This window comes from Onychostoma macrolepis, chromosome 01 (assembly GCF_012432095.1).
Source record: "Onychostoma macrolepis isolate SWU-2019 chromosome 01, ASM1243209v1, whole genome shotgun sequence".
In the NCBI taxonomy this organism is placed as follows: domain Eukaryota; kingdom Metazoa; phylum Chordata; class Actinopteri; order Cypriniformes; family Cyprinidae; genus Onychostoma; species Onychostoma macrolepis.
In genome coordinates this window covers 33373174-33395629 of record NC_081155.1, presented here as the reverse complement: position 1 = coordinate 33395629, position 22456 = coordinate 33373174, and the positions used below count along the sequence as shown (strand labels likewise).

Below are 22456 nucleotides of genomic sequence, written 5' to 3'. Positions count from 1 at the left end.
TCTTATTGAAAATCTAAAAATGCAGAAAGTTTGTGCAAGGGTTTAGAGGTTAGAAAATATTATTTGCTAAATATAGAACAGGGAAGACAATGGAAAGTTCAACATGATTGAAAGTGCGTATGTATGAGTGTTTGCTGGTGTGTGTGAGCTGGTTTTGACGTCAAGACGGCAGAGAGAGAAAAGCTTCACACGCTGCAGCAGGTGTTCACATACACCCCTGTTATGAGCCAAATGAGTTAAGAGGATGAAAAAGCCAAACCGGTTACTGCATAAATATGAATGGAGTTAAGCAGTCAATACAGACTTCAAAAACCACAACTAACTTGATAACCGTCGATAACCGATGATAGATGCACGCAAACCTAGAAAAGAGACAGCATTGTGTTGATACCGACAGTGTGTGTGCATCAAAGTGGCACTGAAAGTTGATTCTTGAGCACTCTGTACCTGTGCGTGAGTGTGTTTGTGACATGTCTTTTCATCAGTATATTACCAGCCGTTGGGAAGTTGATTCTACGCAGCTCCACTGGGTCAGATGGATGCTGGGAACTCATGGCTTTACTGCTGCTGGGAAAGCTGCACTTCCTGCCCTCTAGCTCTGCCCGCTTCCTGTAACATCACACGCGCAGGAGCATTAAAGCAACACTCACTTAGTAGGAAATAGTTTATATTGCATTTCGGTCATAATTGGATTTAGAGAGAAACATAATACACAGACCTGTCTGGTTTGCTGGTTTGTGCACAGATAAAGCGAGGGAAGAAAAAAGAATTAGGGATAAATTAAATTAATCAGCTTCTGCAAAAGTAAAATATAAAGGATCTATCATTTTTATTCCTTTGCTTATTACCCTCTCATTCTTTTCAATTTTCATTCAAAGGAATGAATAATTTAGGCTAATTTGTGAATCGTTCAAGAGATTCATTCAAAAGGACTGACTCTAATGAATGATTCACTCACAAACACCATGGTTTTAAGTTTAACTCTACACAAGCAATATCTAGAAGATGCAAGAAGTTTAGATTTCAGAAAAAGTTAGAAAAATGTATTTTCACCATAGATCTATGATTTAAATGTATCAATTTTCTGGTTTTTCATGAATGTGTCACTTAAATTCTTCATCCCTTTGATGTCCTTTAATCTACATTCAAATCATCAAATTCTCAATAATTTCTCTGCTCAAATCTCTTTCTCTCTCACCTTTTAAAGAGTAGGATGAGGATGACAATGCTGATAATGAAAATGACCGCCAGCACTGGCCCCACCACCCACAGAAGCCCCTCCTCCTCGTCAACGATTGGCTGTGGCTCAACATCGGAGAACAGCACTGCATCAGAGAATGGACTCGTGGAGTACACGGTCTGTCAATCAAAAATCAAAAACATTGTTCTTACTGTAGTTTTTCAAAATGCTTTATGCATTTTCTGTTGAATGCATTAAAAATAAGCAGTGCATCATAATTTCCTTTACTAAAGGTTTCAAACTGAGCTATGTTCTTCTCAGAAATGATTCGCTCACACAATAAGTATTTAACACCGTATATCTAATCACTACATTGACATAGTGGATTCAAGATACTCTAACATGAGAGAGAAAAGAAGGACTTACATTCTGGCCCAGTTCAAGAATAGCCAGCACGAAGCACACATACTCCTGTCCGTTTACAAGAGGCCGGTTTAGGAATGCTCCATACACACGTCCGTCTCCTAATTTGAATTCAGCTGGAAGATTCTGGAAATGAGCGCTGATGTACGTTTTTGCCTCCGCCTGCCTCCGTAGACGCACAGAGCGACCAGTACCATTAATCTCCCTCAGCAGCTGGAGAAACCAGAAAACAGACAAGCGCATGACATAAGCTAAGTTAATCACAACAGACACTGCAACTCCCCTGTGTTGAACCAACATGCGCTTTAAACTTTGAACAGCTTTTTCAACAACGACAGCGAACAACTTGATGAAAATTGTACAAAATTACAACATCTGCAACTCAATTACAAAAATTTATTACCTCATCAATGTTCATCTCATCTGGATCACTCCATGAATTCTGGAAGTTTCCTCCTCTCTGCCTCTTCATGGGAACAACCACAATGTAGAAACCCCTTCCGATAAAAATATGATATAAATTATTTTGGGTCACTCATAAAGAAAAGACTGGGGTTGCTTTTTGCTCCAAATAAAAAAATCATAAAAAAAAAAATCATAAAGAAAAATGTTTGCACTGTAAAACTGAATGCTGAAAATTCAGATTTTTTACCATCACAGGAATAAATTACATAAAATATCTATTATTAAAATAATATTAAAACAGGAAACAGTTATTTTAAATTTTATTACCCTATTGAAAAATAAATATACTAAAATGTAGTTGAAATACATTTATTTCATGCTAAATATACTACAAATACATTTACATATGTATGTACTTAATAAAAATACCCTGCAATTGTACTTAGTATACTTAACTGTTATACTTGAAGTCTGCTAAATTGGTACAACTGATTTTGTACTTAATGCACTTCAATTGTGCGGAAGTAGTGCTGAAGTCCAACTAAAGATATACTGAAGAATATGTGATTGTGCTAAAGCGGAACTATTGCAAGTACACTTTAGGTACTCTGTAAATATCTTGCATTTAAAGACTTATTATTCAAATATCATACAATTCTCATCAATAGGGACATTAAAACACATTTTATGCTTAATATTAAAAAAAAATGTGCATTGTGTACAAGTAGTACTCCTATTTTGACTGAAATTTTGATCAAATAAATGCAGCCTCTGTGAATTTTTGACTTCATAATTTTGAAACCACAATGGAAATGTGGAAATCTAATTTAGACCTGAACATAAACAGTTCAAGGTAAGTCAAATTTGAAGCTTTTAATAAATCCCACCCTCTATTTTCATTGGTGTATTCCTGACCTGACATTAGCCTGTCCCTGGACAGTGGGCAGCTGCAGGGTAGCGATGCTCTGAGAACTGGTCTTGTCCAGCAGCTGAGGTTTCCTAGTCAGCAGGTTTGGAGCCGTCATGGCATCTGCACGGTGCTGCAGGCCTCCGGTGCCATCAGCTTTACTAGTTAACATGAAGGTGTAAAGAGACTGGGGCTTCAGCTTAGTCACCAACTTCTGCCCAAGCCGCCCATCCACCTCCATACTCGCACCATCACCATATGAGATCTGAGAGAGAAGCAGAAAATAGAAAAGCAAATAAACGTAAATTGCACACTTAACCAGCCAAGACTATGCACATCTTATGGCACACACATTCGAGGAGGGCAGAGAGAGATTAAGACTGACACCTCAGACACTTGCTAACATGCTCATACTCACACGTTTATACAAACACTGTCGTACACAATTCCATCTCAATATGTTGCATGAAGGGTGGCAGTGGAGGAACAACACACACACACACACCCACACCCACACACACATGTTTGTTTTTATACTGAGTTAATGATATCTTCTGTCATCTAAGCCAGTGATTCTCAACCAGGGGTCCAGGTGTGTTTAACCCACACTTGTTTAACCCAAGTGTTTAACCCACATTTAAAAGGGAGCCACAAGATGGTTTAAAATTATTTAAAAAAGACAAAACCAGCTTTAAAATAAAAAACAACAACAAAAAACTGACATCAGATTTCTTATTTTAATTAATTCTCTCAACAACTGACATTTTTAGATAAAGGATCCCACAGTCGTGAAAAATATTAGGAAAATTTAGAAGTGTGATTTCTAGACCTGGAAAAGTCATGAATGTACTCTAAATCTATTTGTGTGTGTGTGTGATAATCAAAATTTTTATTCAGATTTAGTTTCACATCAGAAACATATTTCACGGTTCCAATGAACTATGCACAAATAGATGCCATGAAGCTGTCCACTTGTAAACTAAATCTATAGAAATTCTTCTAGTTACATTAAGTTTTAAAATATTTTATCATGTAGAAACAACTGAGAAACTGCAATTGCTGAGTAAAAATATATATATATTTTGTTAAATCTTGAAAAGTAATGCAATTTTCTATAGTTTCTAAAAGTGTGCACCCTGAAAAACATTCAGTTCTTGAAACATCTAGAATTACTGAAGTTATTTTAATTAATTATTTTATGCTAATATATTGCCACTCCTAGTTTGTGTAAATAAAAACATGAAAACAAGCAGCTTGTCTTTACAGTGCTTACAGTACATTTTTAAAAATAAAGATAACTCTAAAACGTTTTCAGTATGTGTGTATAATTTATGACGTAGAGCAAAGTATTGTCAATTTATATTTACCATAGACAATTGAAAAACTCCTATTATATAAACCCATACTTAGAAACCCATTTGTCGTCCAGGTTTTGATGTCATGGTGGCTTTTGGAGTCAAAAAGGTTGAGAATCACATCCCTAACCTTCTCACACATTTAGTTTTTCAACAAAACCAGACTCATGCTCTCACACACATGCAGCAAAGTACTGTATTTCGCAATACTTACAATGAGAGATTGTGCTTTATTACTGGTGGTTCGTGACTCCCAGGTCAGCAGCACTGAACTCTTCATAGCAGCTTTCACTCTGAAGTTCACAGCAAACACTATTAAAGAGAGAGAACAAAAAAAAAAAAAAAAAACAAGAGATCAACACATCACACATCAATACTTCAGCTCACCTGAGCAGAACCTCTGGCCTCCAGCACTGCTAAAGCATTTATGAAGAACATCAAAGAATCTTTTGAACTGTTTCTACTAAAAACATTTACCACATCAGGCTGTTATCTGTAAAGGGTGCACAGAGCCGCCAGGAGAAAAAAAGAGCTAGTAAGTTACTTTTTCTCATAGTGCTGACAAGAATTCATCACTCTTTTCTAAAGGCTCACCTTTACCATAGTTGTCTTATGAGATAATGGAGCACTCCACATTCACCTAGATCCATTTACAGAGAGATTCTCACCTTTTATCTGCACTTAATGGATGTCACCGAACAAGAAACTCAGACCAACAAAGACAGACAAAAAATGACCAGACATAAACAGACAATATCCTTCTAGAGTAATGAAAATGTAGTGGTTTTGTTTAGGAAGGCTTGCCTGACAGTAAATGTTTGTGTGTGAGGAGGATACACATGAGTCCTACCTTCCTGTGCTGGTTGTGTTTTGATGGATATAGGGAGACTATAGGGCCCAGGGCCATGTTTGCTAACCACGCACACTCTCGCCACATACTCAGTATTTGGCCGTAGGCCGTTAAGAACCACTGTGGCCTCCGAAACGTCTGATTCCATGGCAATGTCCGTCCCATTACTATAGGTGACAGCGAACCACACACGGTAACCTTGGATCCGGTCATAGTTTTTTGGTCGCTCCCATCTCAGTATCACAGAAGAGGAGTTAATGTCTTCAGCTGTTAAGTTAGCCAAAAGCGGAACGGTTTCCTGTACGCTCACATTTAAAGCATCTGTTGTCCCTGGGGCTGTTACCATGTCGTCTGTGGTTGTTTGCACCACGTTTGGTGTTAAAAGTGTGACCTGAGCACTTGAACCGTAACCCCAGATGGTACGGGCCGCGAGACGGAACACGTACAGCACCCCTGCATTCAAAGATGGGATGGTGTAGGTGCGCTCCTCAGCGTTTAGCTCTTGCACCATGAAGGAGTCTGAGGTTGGGTCAGCCTGACCATATGAGAGCCTGTAGCCCAGCACAGGGGACAGACCAGCAGGAGGAGGCTGCCATTTCAGCAGGGCAGTGCCATCTTCCGATGGCGCAACTGTAAGCAGGGGCATACCTGGCACTGTGGAGTACAAAATAATACTGTAGATCAACACTACATACAGTATGTAGCACTGCAGCTAAGATATGTGTAGGGTTAAGTGATATGCTTGATTTTGTGGTTACTTCAATGATTAGTTCACCCAAAAATGATATTGAAAAGACTTTCTTGTGCAATACACAAAACAACAAAGTTTCAATGTTCTTTTCCATGGAATTACAATGAACAGGGACTAAAGATTTCAACCTTTAAAAATGACTCCCTGAAATCCCCAGATGAATGAATTCACTGGAAATCTTGACATTCGTCATGGCGTTAATAAGAGAAGTACTCTTTTGAGTGAATTGTTTGATCCTAATTGGTTGAATCGAAATGTCACAGACTCAATATCTAGTGATATTCACTACAAATCTTGACATCCACCATAGCTTGTTTAAATGAATAGAAGTAGTGTGATTTGTTAACACATTTTTTTTTTTTAATTCAAATATTATCAGTGAATTATTTGATCTGGTTCAATATCAGTCTGAATTTTTCGTTTAGTTATCCAAAAGTTGAACTCGCACCTTATTCAAAAAGTTGAAATACTCTGATTTGTTGGAAAATAATCATTTGATCTGTCTCACAAAATTGGCCTGAATGATTCGTTTATACATCAAAGACCTTATAATTCAAAAAGCTGAACTCTAATTTCTTTCCTTGGCACATTTTTTATGTTAATAGAAGTAGTATGATTTGTTGGAAAATAATTATTTTGAGTCTTTCAGTGAATCATTTGATCCAGTTCAATGAATTATTTATTTATGAATCGAACTCACAGCTTACAATTCCAAAAAATTAACTCAATATCCAGTTGCAGCGATTGTGCAGAAGTGCTTAGTGTTCTATGGAAAAAAACCTCATGCAGGTTTGGAATGATATTATTTTCATTTTTGGGTGACCTTTCTCTTTAAAATTGAGATAAACATAAAACAACTGTATATACTAATGCATTAGCATGTATGTATGTTGGAGCGTGTACACACATGATGGTTTAGTTCTGATGACTGTAGGTTTGCTGCGAGCTCCATCGCCTTTTGAGTTGAATGCAGCCACAGTCACAGAGTATTCAGTGTTCGGCCATAAATCAGTCAAAATTAGGTCCTAACAAACAAATATACATTTTACCATAACACTAATTCAATAAAAAGAAAAAAAAAAAAATCAAAGAAACCAAACGTTCTGTAATACTGCACCACATAATCTGTATTCATATCAGAGACTGAGTAAGGAGGAAGGCATGGAATTGTTGCAAAATTAATAGTAGAAATCGCAATGCTCAATATGGCGGCGAATGGATGTCAAGCTTCTTGGTTAAAGGAGTTAATAGCATTTTGATTGAGACACTGTCTGTTTTACTTTAGTACAGTATGTGCAAACACATTAGCTGGACTGGCATGAGTTTTTTACTATGATTTGATTACAACTTTTTTATATCATTGATATCTTAATGATTTGATTTGACTCTTGACAAACAGACTGCATTTTTTATCCACTCAGGTATATTTATATTCATGCCTACTGCCTAGATAAAATAAAGCTGCCTGAAGCCATAACCAAGATAGCCGCAAAGTGAACTGATTTGCCTCAAAGGGACTTTGATTCATGTAAATATATGCATTCAAATTCTGGGTCATATTCAAAGTAGAATACTCACATATTGTTTTGAGTCGTTCTGTGGCTGTTTACAAAAACAAGACATAAATAGTTAAAATTGATGTGAATGCCAAGATGTAATATGATTATTCACAACAACACGATGAATAAAGGTCTATTGAGAATAAATAGTGTGAAAGGTTCACTGGGACAATTACATGGTGGTTTTAAGGCTCTTAGTTTTTGAGATAGTTATCAGAGGTTCTGTCTCAGCATGCGGATAATAAGCAGATACTGATGTTATCTGATGATTTAGGCTAAATTAAGTCCATTTAGAAAGCATTAGCTGAGCTAAGAAGCCTAATTACTGACAAACAAACAACTCGATCAGATCAAGTGATAGCTGGGATCTGCATCATATTTCTAATATATGTGAGTGATTCTTCAATTAGCAGCACTACCTGAAACCTTGAAAAAGAAAAACATCTTCAAACTGTTTCAACTATCACATTATCATATATCAAGCTAATTTTGATATGTGTGACGGTGTGGATTTTTTATGTTGTGTGTGATGGTAGTGACATTTTTCAAGTTTGTACATAATAGGTTGGTTAAACCTTATACTTATTAACACAACAATTAGCTAGCAGTAAATTATACATTTAAGGGGAGACACTACAGGCAAAAACACTGTTTTTTTATGCACCTGTCAATTTTGAGATTTTGGGCTTTTTGGTTTTTCATAAAGTGTTTTTTCAGACTAGTAGAACGAAAACATCCAAAAGACACTGTTAAGTGTTTCTTTTATAGCACTTTATCTATTTGTGTCAATAGATTTCAATTACAATACATATTTTTAAAGGCCTTTTCTCAAAATGAGTTTTTTCTCCTACACTGAGCCATAAATCTCCACTTCAGTAGCACTTACACACACCAAACTTTACATTTTTATTCCTGTCTATATCCTGAAGGTTTTTACAGAGGGATTTGTTCATATATAATTTGCTTTATTATATACAACATTTTAATCCCCCCAAAATTGTCAAAATATAGTGTTTTCTGTCTGTTCTAAGTATTTTCTGAATTATGGAGTGACAAAATGAGATACCCAAAATTCCCTCTGTAAAAACTTTTGATTATAATATGTCAAAAAAATTAGACAAGAATTTTGAAACTGACTTCATCCAGTGTTTAGATTTTTGTACTAGAAATGTATGCAAATTAGTGCATATTTCATTAAATAATGCCTCATTTGCATATTTAAACCTAACATTTTAGAAAACTTGTAATACAAAAAATGTTTGCAATTATCAATGTAATCAATCAACTAGGTAAGTAGGGCGATAACTATTAGTTAATTTTTTTACCCTATTCACCTGCAGTGTCTCGCCTTAATTACGAATTAATAAATATGAATTAAAATGTTCAAATGTTTATAAATTAAAACGTTCAAATACTGGCTGGTTCGGTAATGACATCCTGTAAAAATACTCTCAGATAAGACCTCAATGATCATTTCTGATCTTCCAAATGTCACTTTACTCTCATATCACTATTAATTTTCATAATAACAAAATTATTTAGATTATTTGGATTGATTAATATTTATTAATTGAAAATTTGTTGAACAAGAAACCTATAGTTGCCTTGATTAATTTATTGGTTGAATGAGGCTGTTTGTATGTGAATGAAAAAAAATTAAACTGACAAAAAATTGTGTTAGGTAGGACAATCTTTCAGACAATAAGATTTAAAACAAGACAACTGTAATACACTGATTACCACCAAAAATAGGTGGTGATGAAAAAGTCACATGATGGACCAACGCTCATCACAAACAGCTTTTCCACAAGCTGAGAAAGAAAATACTAACATAGAAGATGCGCAATGTCACTCCGTCTTTTCTTTTAATGTTTGATTGACATTGAGACAGATCTATATTAAGACCAACTGTAATGCATGGATCTAATATAATGTTACACATCAGATTTTTCCCCAACCATTAACTAAACATTCATGTAAGACATTACAGATTATGTTTGTGTGAATCTCGCCAAGAAATATTTCACAATAGTGTACATTATAGATGTGCTTTGCAAATGTCAGTCAGCGCGATCATTTTATTTTCATCAGCATGGATTTGAAAAATCATATTTCACTGGTTTGGACTCATGTCATTGAGAATTCGATATGAATATCCACAAAGAAGGAATGCTTCGCTTCGCAAAAAATTGACCAACAACTTTTTAACTTCTAGCAGCAGTCATCCAGAAGTGAGCAGAAAAAAAAAGGTACTCCTCACAGAAAACATACAAATAAAGATAATTTTAGATGTGTAATTACTATTTGGAGCAATGGGATTACTTGAAGACAGCTTAATGAACAAAATTTTGTGAAAACCTCAAATTCGACATTTTTCACTTCTTTTGCCTGTAGCTCAAACTTAGACCGTGCGCATTCCGACTCATTTTGCCAGCATGGGTCACATATTGGTGTCAAAAGAGTGAATAATTGCCTTGCCTTGCCTTAAATTATTCTGTTTATCAAAGTGAGAACAATTCAACAAAAATAAACACCCCGTTTCTAAAGAAGGGTTGCAGCACATACTGACTGAGAAGTGTATTTATGTGTGTGTGTGTGTGTGTCAGTGAGGTGAAGTCTCCTACCTGTGGGTCTCTCAGTAGGAGTTCCCTAATTCTGGGAGAGACTGTTCTCTCCCCTGCTGTTCGTCTGGCGTATGTCACCTGGTAACCACGAATCTTTCCATGCTGTCGCTCAGCAACTGGAGGTTTCCATGACACTCTGGCAGAGGTGGCGTTTAAGACCACCACATCCACACCCCGTGGCGGTGCGCTGGGCACTAAAGGGGCATTTTAGTAAAGGACATGTAGTCACAGCTGAATATTCCTTCCTGCTCACAAGAGGATGGAAAAGGTGAGGAAAAGAGGTGTGGCAATTCGTTGGGTAAAAGCTTTTTGCCATGGATAGGGATGTTTTCACCAGGGTGACAAAAATGCAAGTGTCGACACAGATGGAAAAATCCTTCAAGAAAGAGGAGCTTGGGGAAAGTCAGGAATAATGAAAGCACTTGTTTCAGGATAAGGCAAATGTTGAGTGGACAAGTGTGGCTTTGGTAGATGAAGGAAAGGGAGACTTAGCTTCAGGTCATGGGTCAAATTAAAGCACCGTCATATAGACATACCGTCTTCTTCTGTGCGGATCAATATCGGTAGGCTCTCAGGCCCTTGACCTGTGTCAGTGTGGGCAGCAACTGACACAGAGTACAGGGTCCCTTTCTTCAGCCCCTCTATCCGATACCGGAAACAGTTAGATGGGATGTCAGAGATCCTCTGTACAGGGTCTTTCTCCCGTTCCACTGCCACATATCGGATGGAGTATCCGGTTATGCCTGCGTTTTCATCTGTCAGGGGTGGCGCCCAGCTGAGCAATAGACTTGTGGAGGAGGGGCTAATGCATGTGACTTCCTGGGGAGGGGGTATGGACTCTGATTTGGTGGTTAGAGAAGTGGGCGGGTTTAATTGTTTGTTGATGCAGCAATGGTTAGTTTTAGTGTTGTGAATGTAAATGTGTGGAAATGAAATGAAATCAGAAGAAAAGAAAAAGAAAGACACATAAAAGGACAAAATAGACATGTAAAATGCTGTTGTGTTGTCAGACAGGTAAAATAAAGTAAGACATCAAACTGCAAATAATTGTCAACATGGTGAACTGAAATGAAAAACATATACGTTTAACATAAAACTTACTTGTTTGACTCCCTCTTTCCAGTTCCTTTCATTGAGTGTCTCAAGCTCTTACCTGCTCTTTACACTTAACCCATCCAAATACATTTATAACTTTGTTAAATAGGAATGATGACACTCCCAAAATCTGACTGCTTTGTGTTATAGGTGAGTGTGTGTTAGAGAGTTAGAGACCAACTAAATTCACTCGAATTTTCAGAACCTGACAGCTGCTTTCAGTTTAGTGTACAGCTCTCCCAGTAACAAGCAACAATTTCCAACAAGTAGTGATGTGTCAAAAGCCAAGTAAAAAGCGTTATAGCCTAAAAAAAAAAAACATGCTCCCTTAAATTGTCATTAACCAATGTCTAGCATGGGGAAATCTGATTAATTTAAGTGAATCTGTTCCTACTGATGGTTCATTTCAATGAAAAGCTACACAAAAAGACTCATGATTCATGTAATTTAGTTAAATGCTGCTGTTTATCACAATGTGTATACAATTATATTTTTTTATAAATATAAATTGGGGTGTTTTAAAGTTGTATTAGCTTTATGTTTCAATTATCTGTTCAAGTTTAATGCTGTCACCCCATTAAGTCCTAGTTTTTATGGCCTTGTTCAAAAGTTTGAGGTCAGTGAGACTTTTTAATGTATTTGAAAGAAGTTTCTTATGCTCACAAAGGCTGCATTTATTTGATCAAAAAAGTAATACTTTTAAATATTATTACAATTTAAAATAACTGTTTTCTATTTTAATATATTTAAATTAATTGATGTTAATGTCATTCCTGTGATGGCAAAATTGAATTTTCAGCAGCCATTACTCAAATTTTTAGTTCCACATGATCCTTCAGAAATCATTCTACTATACTGATTTGATGCTCAGGAAACATTTTTTCTTATTATCAATATTGTGAACAGCTGCTTAAAGGGGTCATATGATTTTGCTAAAAAGAACATTATTTTGTGTATCTGGTGTAATGCAATGTGTATACGTGGTTCGAGGTTCAAAAAACACATTATTTTCCACATACTGTACATTGTTGCTCCTCTATGCCCCGCCTTTCTGAAACGCGCTGTTTTTTTTACAAAGCTCATTGTTCTGAGAAGCGAGGTGTGCTCTGATTGGCCAGCTATCCAGTGCGTTGTGATTGGCCGAATACCACAAGCGTGTGATGGAAATGTTACGCCCCTTATGTTGTGATGCCGTGTTCCAGCACGACAAGCCTAAAACAATAAAACCCACTCTAAACGAGGCATTTGTTGCATTCAGTGAGGACATAATTACTGATTATATTGAATCATATGGTCTTTTTATGCGTCGCATTGCATCGCGCCATGTAAACATTACCATGTCTGCATTTGTGATCGGAGAAACGACAAACAAGCACTACTCTACACAGCTTAAAATTTGCGTTTGAATAGTCAGTGGCAAATTCTTTAAATATCGAAACGTACTTACAGGCTGTGAGTCAGAAGCGCCAGACTGTCCTTGCGATGTTGGAATTGCCCCACTTTATAGTGTTCACATCACAGGTTCAGGAAACAGTCCTCCGTAAAATGCGCTGCACACACTCGAATATTTGCGTTGTACTGTTCTGGAACAGTGTTGTAAATATAACTTAACTACTGATTTATAGTTGTGTCCTCTTTTGGAAGCCCAAACAAAGTACTTTCGCTTTCACAACGAAACACACAGCGTCTCCACGACATGGCGCAGGCAGCAGCAACAACACTACAGCGAGAATAAAAGTTACGCCTTCTTTCATTGCGTATATGTTTGGGCGGTGTTATGCAAATCTTCCCACACCGTGACGTAGACATGTGGGGGCGTGTTTGAATGAGCCGTTTTAGGAAGGCGTGGAAGAGTCTTAACTTTTATAAAGAATATCTCTTTGGGTTTGAGACTTTAATCTTTGCAACTTTACAGATCTTATATATGCACAAACAGCTTGTAACACTCCAAAGACAAAGGAAAACATGAAATCGCATCAGATGACCCCTTTAATATTTTTGTGGAAACCATGATGCATTTTTTTCAGGATTCCTGATCAATACAAAGTTCAAAAGAACAGATTTTATTTGAAATAGAAATCTTTTGTAATAGAAATCTTAAATTAATTAAAAATTTCTTCTAAAAAAGACCCCAAACTTTTGAATGGTAGAGTAAATAACGATCTCATTGTAAAAATAAATGATATCGAATTATGGTCATATACTGTAAGTAAAAATGATTTTTGCAACTTAAATAGCTTTAATATTTTTTAGCAACTTTTACTTAGTGACTTGTAACTAATGACATTAAAAAGTGGACACTCGACTGTAGTTTAACTACTATGAAATTAAATGAAAAGACCAAGCTGAGCAAGGACATCTTGCTGATTAAATTAGTTAAGAAGCCTTCCAGCATCCAAAACAGCAAAAAAGCAAGCAGAAGTGTGTTTGTGTCTGTTCTATATAAAAGCTCTGCACAGTACATACGTGTTTGTGGAGTCTGAACGGTGATTTCACTGGTGAATGCCCCCAGGCCGTGTTTGCTGCGTGCTGCTAGTTGAAATATGTAGGTGGAAAATGGCTTCAGATTCTTCAGCAGATAACTGGAGCTTGGATCAAATGATATTTTCTGAAAGACAGAGGTTTAAAGTAATTAGCATTTAACCAGACCCTACAAAATGAAAACGTTTCGTATGTGTATGTCTGTGTGTATACCTGCTCTGGCTGGTCTCCAAGCCTGTAAATGAGCTCATAACCAGTGATGGCATCTGTACCACTGTGAGCAGGAGGGATCCACGACAGAAGAATGCTGGTCTCCGATTTCACCTCTGCCTTCAGTTCTGTGGGCTGGGACGGGACTAGAAATGAGAGGAGGCAGAAAGACGATGCATAGAGAATGATGCAACTGAAACAAAATAGGCTGCAATATTAGAATCTATGAAATAATCCCAACTTCACATTCTGCACACCTCCTGTCTTGGCAATGATGTGGAGATCGCTGGAAAGAGGTCCATCTCCCACTGCAGTGAAGGCGAGAACTCTAATATAATAGGTTTTGTTCGGTGTCAGGTCTCGTATGTTCAAAAAATTTGCCCCTCGAACCATTTCCTTCTCCCATTGGCTCACAGACAGTGACGAATCCGAGGTGTAATACACCCTGTAACCAACCACCTGACCGTTGGCTTCCTCTGGCTCCTCCCACTGCACCATCGCTGTGGAACCACTCAGCATACGACCTCTGACACGACGAGGGGGGGAACTAGGTGCCTGTTCGGCCGTGCGAGCTTCCACAGTCTGACTCGGTGGGCCACGGCCAATTGAATTTACCGCCACGACCCGGAAATGGTAATGCGAGTAGGGGCTGAGTCCACCCACACTGTAACGAGTTGTTGCTATGGCATCAATTTCTTTAAAGGGGTCGGTGGAGGAGGCGGGACGATACTGAATGATGTAGTAAGATACAGGAAGTGGATTTCCACTGTCCCACATTAGAGTAATGCTGGTGGCAGATCGCTCCATGATAACCGGAGCTCCTGGAGGATTGGGAAGGGCTACGGAGGAGGAAATGGATAAATTAAGGACATTTATTTCAAATATTAAATAAGTATTTATTTAATACTGTGTGCTGTGTAATATTTAAGTGAAAATCGTTCAAAAGTTTAAATTCATACTTTTCAGTACATTTATACTTTTATTAAGCAAGGATGCATTAAACTGATCAAACGTAAGAGTAAAGACTTACATTTGTACATTGCATACAAAAATATTTCGTTTCAAACACAGTAAATCTATTCATCAAAGAAATTTATGAAAAAATGCATCACTGCTTCCACAAAAATATTAAGCACAACAACTGTATTTAACTTAAAATATAATAACATATAATAAGAATGTTAGTTGAGCATCTAAACATATAATGATTTCTAAAGGATCACATGACACAGAAGAATGGGGCAATGACTGATAAAAATTCAGCTTTGTCATCACAATATAACTGTTTTACTGTATTTTCAATCAAATAAAAGCAGCCATGGTGAACATATGAGACTTCTTTTTAAAATAAATTAAAAAATCATTTTCACTGAGTATCATTACATTTGGTATAGCATTTAATACTTCACAGACCTAATGAGATGGTTGTTCCAGAAGATAGCAATTACACCTCCTAAAAAAAGCTATTTTTGGGCAAATTCAAAAGCAGAAATGCATTTTTCCTTACAGGGAAGGCAATCTCAATGCACTGAAACCAGCTCAGTCAAACAGATATTAAGATGGTGAAGGAAGTGAGACAAATGTTGATTTTGTGAAGAATGTTCCAAGTCGTTGACTTATAAGGTCATATTTCAGTTAGCCAGGCATTAGACAGCAAGCCAGCTCACTAGGCTTTGGAACAACCATCAGCCACCCTGCTTCCTAAATACTGGCTCTGCCCATGGAACATATTGTTTAACTAAAAGCTTTTTCTTTCTTTAATAACATTAAACATCTTCAAAGAGCCTTTTAAATATCACTCCTGCGTACCTTTAACTGTGATCTGGGCAACAGTTTCAATAACTCCGAGAGTCGACATGGCCACACACGTGTAGTTAGCAGACTGGCGTACATCTGTGAGCTCTAAAACATTCCGCCCAATAGGCATGTCATCTTCTGGAGTCAAATCCTCTGCTCCCAGCATCCATTTGACATATGGCATGGGAACGCCCACTGCCTGACAGGAGATATTCACACTTCCTCCCGGCATGATCTCATAATCCATCGGTGGCACTGAGAAGCGAGGAGGGATGCGACGCACTGAGGGTGTGAAAGACAGTGGGCCATTTATTAACTCATGCTAAAGACATTATTAATGCTACAGAGAGCACTGCGCCTAATACGATACGCCCTCAAGATGTTGTACGCTGCAGGTTATCAATCTGTGTTGTAGTGAAGAGTGGGATAAGATGTGGCTGTGCCTCCTCTTTAATGTCCCAGACTATGCATAATTTTTGTGACTGGCCATATAATTAGGAAGGACCCATCAAACGCAGCTGCCTGTGAACAAATGAGAAAAGTCCTACACATTTTGTTAAGCTAAATACTGATTTTGGCATGTCAAAGTACACATTGTACATTGTAAAGTAAATTTATCCGGGCTTAAAAATTTAGTGAATAAATTTTTATTTAAAAAAGTTGGTGAATTGATAGAGTGCAAAACAAGGTAAAAATTTGTTAAAAATTAGCCATGAAGAATTAAAAGAAGCATTTTTCCCAAAATGATAGTTGTGGAGTTAAGTGTACCAGATAGTGATGCTGAATTTATCATTTAAATATAATTAAATATTAAAAAAAGAAAAAAGGCTGGTTTATGAAAATGCTAATAATATGCAGCAAAATAAAACTGTTATGCATTAGTAAATTGTATTCTAAATCATATTAATATCAAACAGAATATATTCCATAAAACAGAAATTGTATTCTAAATCATATTCATATTAAACAGAATATATTCCATAAAACAGAAATTGTATTCTAAATCATATTCATATTTTTAAAAAAAAGTATGGTTAGTTCATGGACCACTAAATAATATTAACTATTAAATATTTCACTGTTAGTTCATGTTAACTAATGTATTTAACTGATATTAACAAACACAACCTTATTGTAAAGTGTTACCCTTTTGGGTAATATTTTTTTTTTATGTTATGCATGCTTTCTTGTAATTTCATTAGGACACCACGGAATATATTATATATTATTAATTTTCCTTCTACTGTATCTAATTTTTTTCTTGCAAACAAACAAACCGTTCTTTCCCCTGCTTATAAATTGTGAAAATACAGAAAATGATGGTGCTGTAACATAACACCCATAAACCTAAGATGAATGTATGAATTAAATTGTATTTTTTTGTTGTTCAGATGGACACAAGTTCAAATGAGTACACGGCATTACTATGATATCATTTGCTATTAGCATGATGTTATAGAATGCGGTTAAGTAGGATCAGGTGAAATATGGTGGATTAGTGTCAAATGACATATGCAGTATTAGGATCTGGAAAGTGAGTTAGACTGTCCAGAGGGAGGGAACCCCAGTGGAGGGGAAGGATTTTGTGGATGTGAGGGTCTGAGACTTAGGTTAGAGTAAGAAACACTTACCATCTCTTAACTCTATAGAAGAGTCCGGCAGTGAGAAATGAGCATAGAAAAAAAACAAATAATGACAACATATCTAAGGTAAGAGGAGATGATCTAAGAAGAATCAGACAGATCAGACTACACTATTCATAAAAATGTGTTATTATTTACAGGTTTTATTTTCTAATTCTACAGCACTCAAATAAGTAACACAAAGCTGTACCTCTGACATAAAGGTTAGCTGGTGTTGAGTAGCGCGTTCCTTCGCTGTTGGTCGCGACACACTCGTATTTACCCTGATCGGTTTCTTCACTCTGATCAATCTGGAGTGCACCTGGATACATATGCACATATAAAGGCATTTACATTTACAACATGACGATACACTTCGTCACCAGCCCAGTACTTTGGAAGAAATGTTCTGGGTTGGGTACAAGTTAAGCTCTACTGACAGGCATATACTTTTTCATATGCAAAGCAATTCTATCATGCTAGTGTATACAATTTCTACTGTGTGTATGCATTTTACAGTTCATCCCGGCACAAGACATTCCCTCTTTTCTGTGGAACAGCATGTCACAGATGCTTTACATAGAGCTTAATTTGTACTGAACCTGTAACATTTTGTTAACTGTAACTCAGACATGCCAACACCACACAAACTGGTTTGCATGACAGAGTTAAAGAGTATAACTATCCCTGCAGTATTAAAAACTGTCCAAGAGCGACTTTTCAAGAATAAAATGAACCAAATATTGCCTTAAAATCTCAAAACAATCAAACAAGTGACCTTGCCGAAGAGAAAAAGAAAAGCATTCAGCCTCTTTCAACAATGTTATTTAAATATTAATAGTTAGATAGAGACGCAAACAGACAGAAATGACTCCAAGAGACACAGACTGTTGCACTGCATGTAGAGCAGACTCTAAAAAGGCTTCATTAAAAAGACAAGATATAAATAAAAAAATAGCCTGATTTATCATCCAAGTAGAAATGTCTAGCTGAAAAAATGAAATGGTGTTTAATTAGAGGGAGAAAGAAGTGAAAAGATCCACAGAGGGATCAGAAGAGCGTGAGAAAAACAGCGAAAGCAGGAAAAAATGCTTTAATTTGTGCAAAGCAACAGTATTTCACTAAACGTCAGTATTCTCTGTAATGTTAATGCCAGCAAAACATGTCACTGAAATTGCTAACTTAATGATCTACATTTCACAATACAAGATAATATAAGATGATTTAGCCAGTCTCATCTCTATTTAGAATGGAAAACACAAGCCATCTCTCACGTCTGTTCCTCAACAACAAATTATAGCATATATATCATATTTTTTCCTTTTATGCAATGGTGCAACCATTCTAGACTGGAGGGGGAATAAAAGTTGATTTTCGTGGCTTTTAGTCCTAACTGTTAGCTTTGAAGCCATCTAAACACTATAGTGCACTTTTATGTAATATACACATTTAAAATTTATAGCCTTAATGGGGACAACAGACCAAAAACTATAGATGACTCATCTATCAATTTTTTATCCAATAATATGCTCTAGAATGCGAATGTCCCTCCTCCTAATATAACCTACGTAGGTTTTAGGGATGAGCCTTTCAATATGTCCTGCCCAAGCTTCCTGTTTCAAAAAGTAATACCACCACAAGAAAGAAAACCACTCAAGTAAATCCTCTTTAAATTATTATTATTATTTTTTTTTTTATCAGCTCACAAAATTAATGTCTATTTGATTTTAATTTACCATGAAAATAACACATTGAGATAAGATCTGTGTAAAGGGGAGGAAGTTTTATCATGGCGACAGAACATTAATTATGATAAACACAGTCTCTGAAAATGACACGGTTAGTCAAACAGAGAGAAAGAGAGAGAGAGAGAGAGAGAGATGAAAAGAGAGGAAGGGAAGGGGAAGAGGAAGAAAGAAAGAAAGAAAGAAAGAAAGAGAGCGGTAAGGCGAGGATAGATGTGGTGGGTTGCTTTAGTCTCTTACCTCGGATAGGTGTACCCCCTGGATGTGTGAGAATGAAAGCAGATGGGAGATTAAAGAGAAGACGAGTTAGTGCAGCGAGGGAGAATGAGAAAAAGACAGAGTGACAGATAGAGAGAGAGCAAAAAGATACAGAGAAAGAAAACAGAAAGATAGAGGGATATAGTAGAAACAGCAAAAAAAAAAAGAGTGCAAGAAAAAGAGAAAAAGGGGAGGAGGGAGACTCTTCATGTCTTAAGTGCAAAGTGTGTGTTGGGTTTTTATGAGATGACAAAAGAGGTTGTCTTAACTGAACAGAAAAGAAAATTTTCCGTCATTTAGCACGTTTTTAAAATATTTACGATTATAAATATTCAGATTTGTATATTAATCTTAAAAAAAATGAAAAAAAGGAAAAATGCTTTAAATTAATTTCATTAATGTATCCCTGTTTCAGAAACCCTTTTAAGCATTCTTATACTAAAAGAGGCAAAGAAGGATTAGAAACAAAGTAAAAAGGAGGAAAAATTTTAAAGCACCCCTGTGAAATGTAATTAATGTTTTGAGAGGAAAACAACCGATTGCAAATGCAGTCCAGTTGAATAATTCATGAAATACTGTTTGCATTAAATTAGATGTCCAGATTACAAGACCAAAGAGTGGAATGAAAAGCCAAGAATCTGCTACTTTGTTGTGAAACTACTGTTGTGATATCAATGTCACACTATAAATACCAAGTGTTACATGTATTTTACTAACAGAAAAAAAAAAAACTGACAGAACATGACGGAAAATTTACAACCAAGTCCGTCAGTACAACGATTATTTGTAGCACAACCTCTGGATGACACCTCTGTTTTCTAAGAAAGCAGATCATAAAACCAGTGCAATAGATAAAATATCCTTAGGAATAATCATTGAAAAGAACACAGAGACTTAAGACAGGCAGACTCGAGCCCAGAGAGAGGAGAAAGCCAAAAAAGGCCACGGTTTTGGGTGAAAAGCCACTGTAACATTCAGCATTAGGACATTCAAACCTATCTAGGCAACAAAGTGAAAGAAAGAGAGAGAGAAAGAGAGATCTGAAAGAGTGAGGGGGTAGTGATGCAGGAAATCCAATGCCGAGGGCAGTGAGCGTTTGGAGAAGTGAACGAGTGAGCCAGTGAAGGAGGGAGCCAGAAAAAGTAAGTGAGAGTGGAAGCGAGAGGCTCGGTATCACACGTTAGAGGGGCAACGCTCGGGTAAGGGGGACTGTATCTACTGTACGTGACTGCTGTGTGACTATGTGCGTGGAGAGAGGGTGACTATACTGTTAGGGGGAATACAATATATAGATATATCATGCGCTTTACCAATAACTGTATGTTTGTTTGTTTTGTGCTTGAACATGTGAGTGTGTGTTGTGCCTCAGAATAGCACACTTACCAAAGGACTCTGTAGATTAAAACACAGAAAGAGAGACAGCACATTTATCACTTGAGGTTCTCGCACAGCAAAAACAGTGTGTTTGAGACTGTCTGTGAGTGTGTGTGTGTGTGTGTGTGTGTGTGAGAGAGAGAAAGCATATTAGGCTACAGGATTTCTTTAAAGGTGCACTCAAAGAGGTTTTGTGTGTAAGTTTGTAGCATGGGAATTGTTGGCTGTTATGGTTTGTTACATCGGTCTGGCAGTGACTGCATGACAATTGATTTTTCCTACTGTTATGATGAGTCTTGTGTATGTGTATTGTATTCTCTGGTTTACTTGTTCTGTTTAGAAGTACTTTTATTATTATAGTTTCTAAAGTATATAGCAATGCATAATATACACTATATACACATTTAAAAGTCTCTTTGACCAAAATTGTAAAAACAGTAATATTGTGAAATATAATTACAATTTAAAAAATTTTTTCTATTTTAATATATTTTACAATATAATTTATTTCTGTGATGCAAAGCTGAATTTTCAGCAGTCATTACTCTAGTCTTCAGTGCCACATGATCCTTCAGAAATCATTCTAATGCTCAAGAAATATGTCATATTACAATCAATGTTGAAAACAGTTGTTCTGCTTAATATTTTTGTAGAAACAGTAACTTTTTACAAATTCATTTATTTGAAATGGAAATCTTTTGAAACATTAAAGCAAGTCTTTACTGTCACTTTTGATCAATTTAATGCTGAAAAAAGTATTATTTGATAATTGACCCCAAACTTTATTAATTATGTATTAATTATTACCATAAATTTTGGTGCATCACTAATGAATAAATATAAATAAATATTGGTGCATCACTAATGAACTATGTATATGAAGTAATCATATTATCTTATTATTAATAATAATATCATTAATATTTGTAACTTGTTTTTACAAGCAAAAATGCTGGTCATGTAATTTCAACATGACGACCTGCTCCATGTAGAATAAAACATTTTTTAAACTACTGATATGACTCTTCATCTCATTTGAGTGTACATCATTTAAAACATATATGTAAAATATACTATTTCTTTTTTATGTGTAAAACATTTGAGATAATGAGACACATTTGCTAAGTGAACCTTTAAACATATGACGAGAATAGGAGCACAGAGACTGTGTGAATCCTTCAGAGCACACAAACCTGAGCGTAGCTGTTTGATCCGCCCATGAATGTGTGTATCTATGGGGAGGAAATCTTTAAACCAGGTGATCTCAGGGTCAGGTGTTCCGCTGGCTGCACACAGCATGGTAGCGGTGCGAGAACGCTCCACCACCTTCAACTGAGGGCCCATGTCTATAGAGGGGAAACCAGTGGGAAGCTGGTCCTCTGAAATAAACAAATACAAACAAGCATTACACTCACACCTCTGCCTTCAGTGAAGGGCTTCGATCTTCACAAGGTGAAGGTGATCTTATGCAGATGTTATAGCACACATTTTGTTTTTAAAAGTTTTCTTTCATTAAAGACTTATTCTTGTAGACGACAAACAGCTCAGATAGGTATATAGACCACAAGCTACAAAATAAAAAGGGACGCAAAAAAAAACCCTTATTAAAAATATATGTATTTTTAGCTTTGTCCAAGTTATTATTTCAATTTAAGATATTAATAAAAATGTATTAAGATGACAAACAGTGTCTACAGGTATAGACCACAAGGGATGTTACATCTGAGATCAATTTTAATTTGACCAAAAATTATAAAATATATATTTTATTTTTGTTAAATGTATTATTTCAATTTAAGATATTAATGAAAATATATAAA

The 22456-nt window shown here is 36.3% G+C and overlaps 1 protein-coding gene across 3 annotated transcripts in view; it reads right to left on the bottom strand.

Moving 5' to 3' along the window:
- Positions 1 to 22456, bottom strand: part of ptprdb (protein tyrosine phosphatase receptor type Db) — a 69702-nt gene that overhangs the window by 17744 nt on the left and 29502 nt on the right. The window contains exons 8-25 of one of the 3 annotated variants that reach the window (XM_058773281.1): positions 21830 to 22015; positions 17471 to 17581; positions 15650 to 15919; positions 14098 to 14679; positions 13844 to 13986; positions 13616 to 13757; positions 10591 to 10893; positions 10055 to 10248; positions 7450 to 7473; positions 6779 to 6896; positions 5121 to 5774; positions 4485 to 4582; positions 2924 to 3180; positions 2007 to 2100; positions 1607 to 1816; positions 1199 to 1359; positions 719 to 730; positions 494 to 609 (exon numbers count right to left, since the gene is read on the bottom strand). In XM_058773281.1, the coding sequence (XP_058629264.1) occupies positions 494 to 609; positions 719 to 730; positions 1199 to 1359; positions 1607 to 1816; positions 2007 to 2100; positions 2924 to 3180; positions 4485 to 4582; positions 5121 to 5774; positions 6779 to 6896; positions 7450 to 7473; positions 10055 to 10248; positions 10591 to 10893; positions 13616 to 13757; positions 13844 to 13986; positions 14098 to 14679; positions 15650 to 15919; positions 17471 to 17581; positions 21830 to 22015 (3675 nt within the window). Of the gene's footprint in view, positions 1 to 323; positions 363 to 493; positions 610 to 718; positions 731 to 1198; positions 1360 to 1606; positions 1817 to 2006; positions 2101 to 2923; positions 3181 to 4484; positions 4583 to 5120; positions 5775 to 6778; positions 6897 to 7449; positions 7474 to 10054; positions 10249 to 10590; positions 10894 to 13615; positions 13758 to 13843; positions 13987 to 14097; positions 14680 to 15649; positions 15920 to 17470; positions 17582 to 19244; positions 19263 to 21829; positions 22016 to 22456 lie in introns of all 3 variants that reach the window. The other 2 variants (XM_058773264.1, XM_058773273.1) reach the window with 2 other exon arrangements.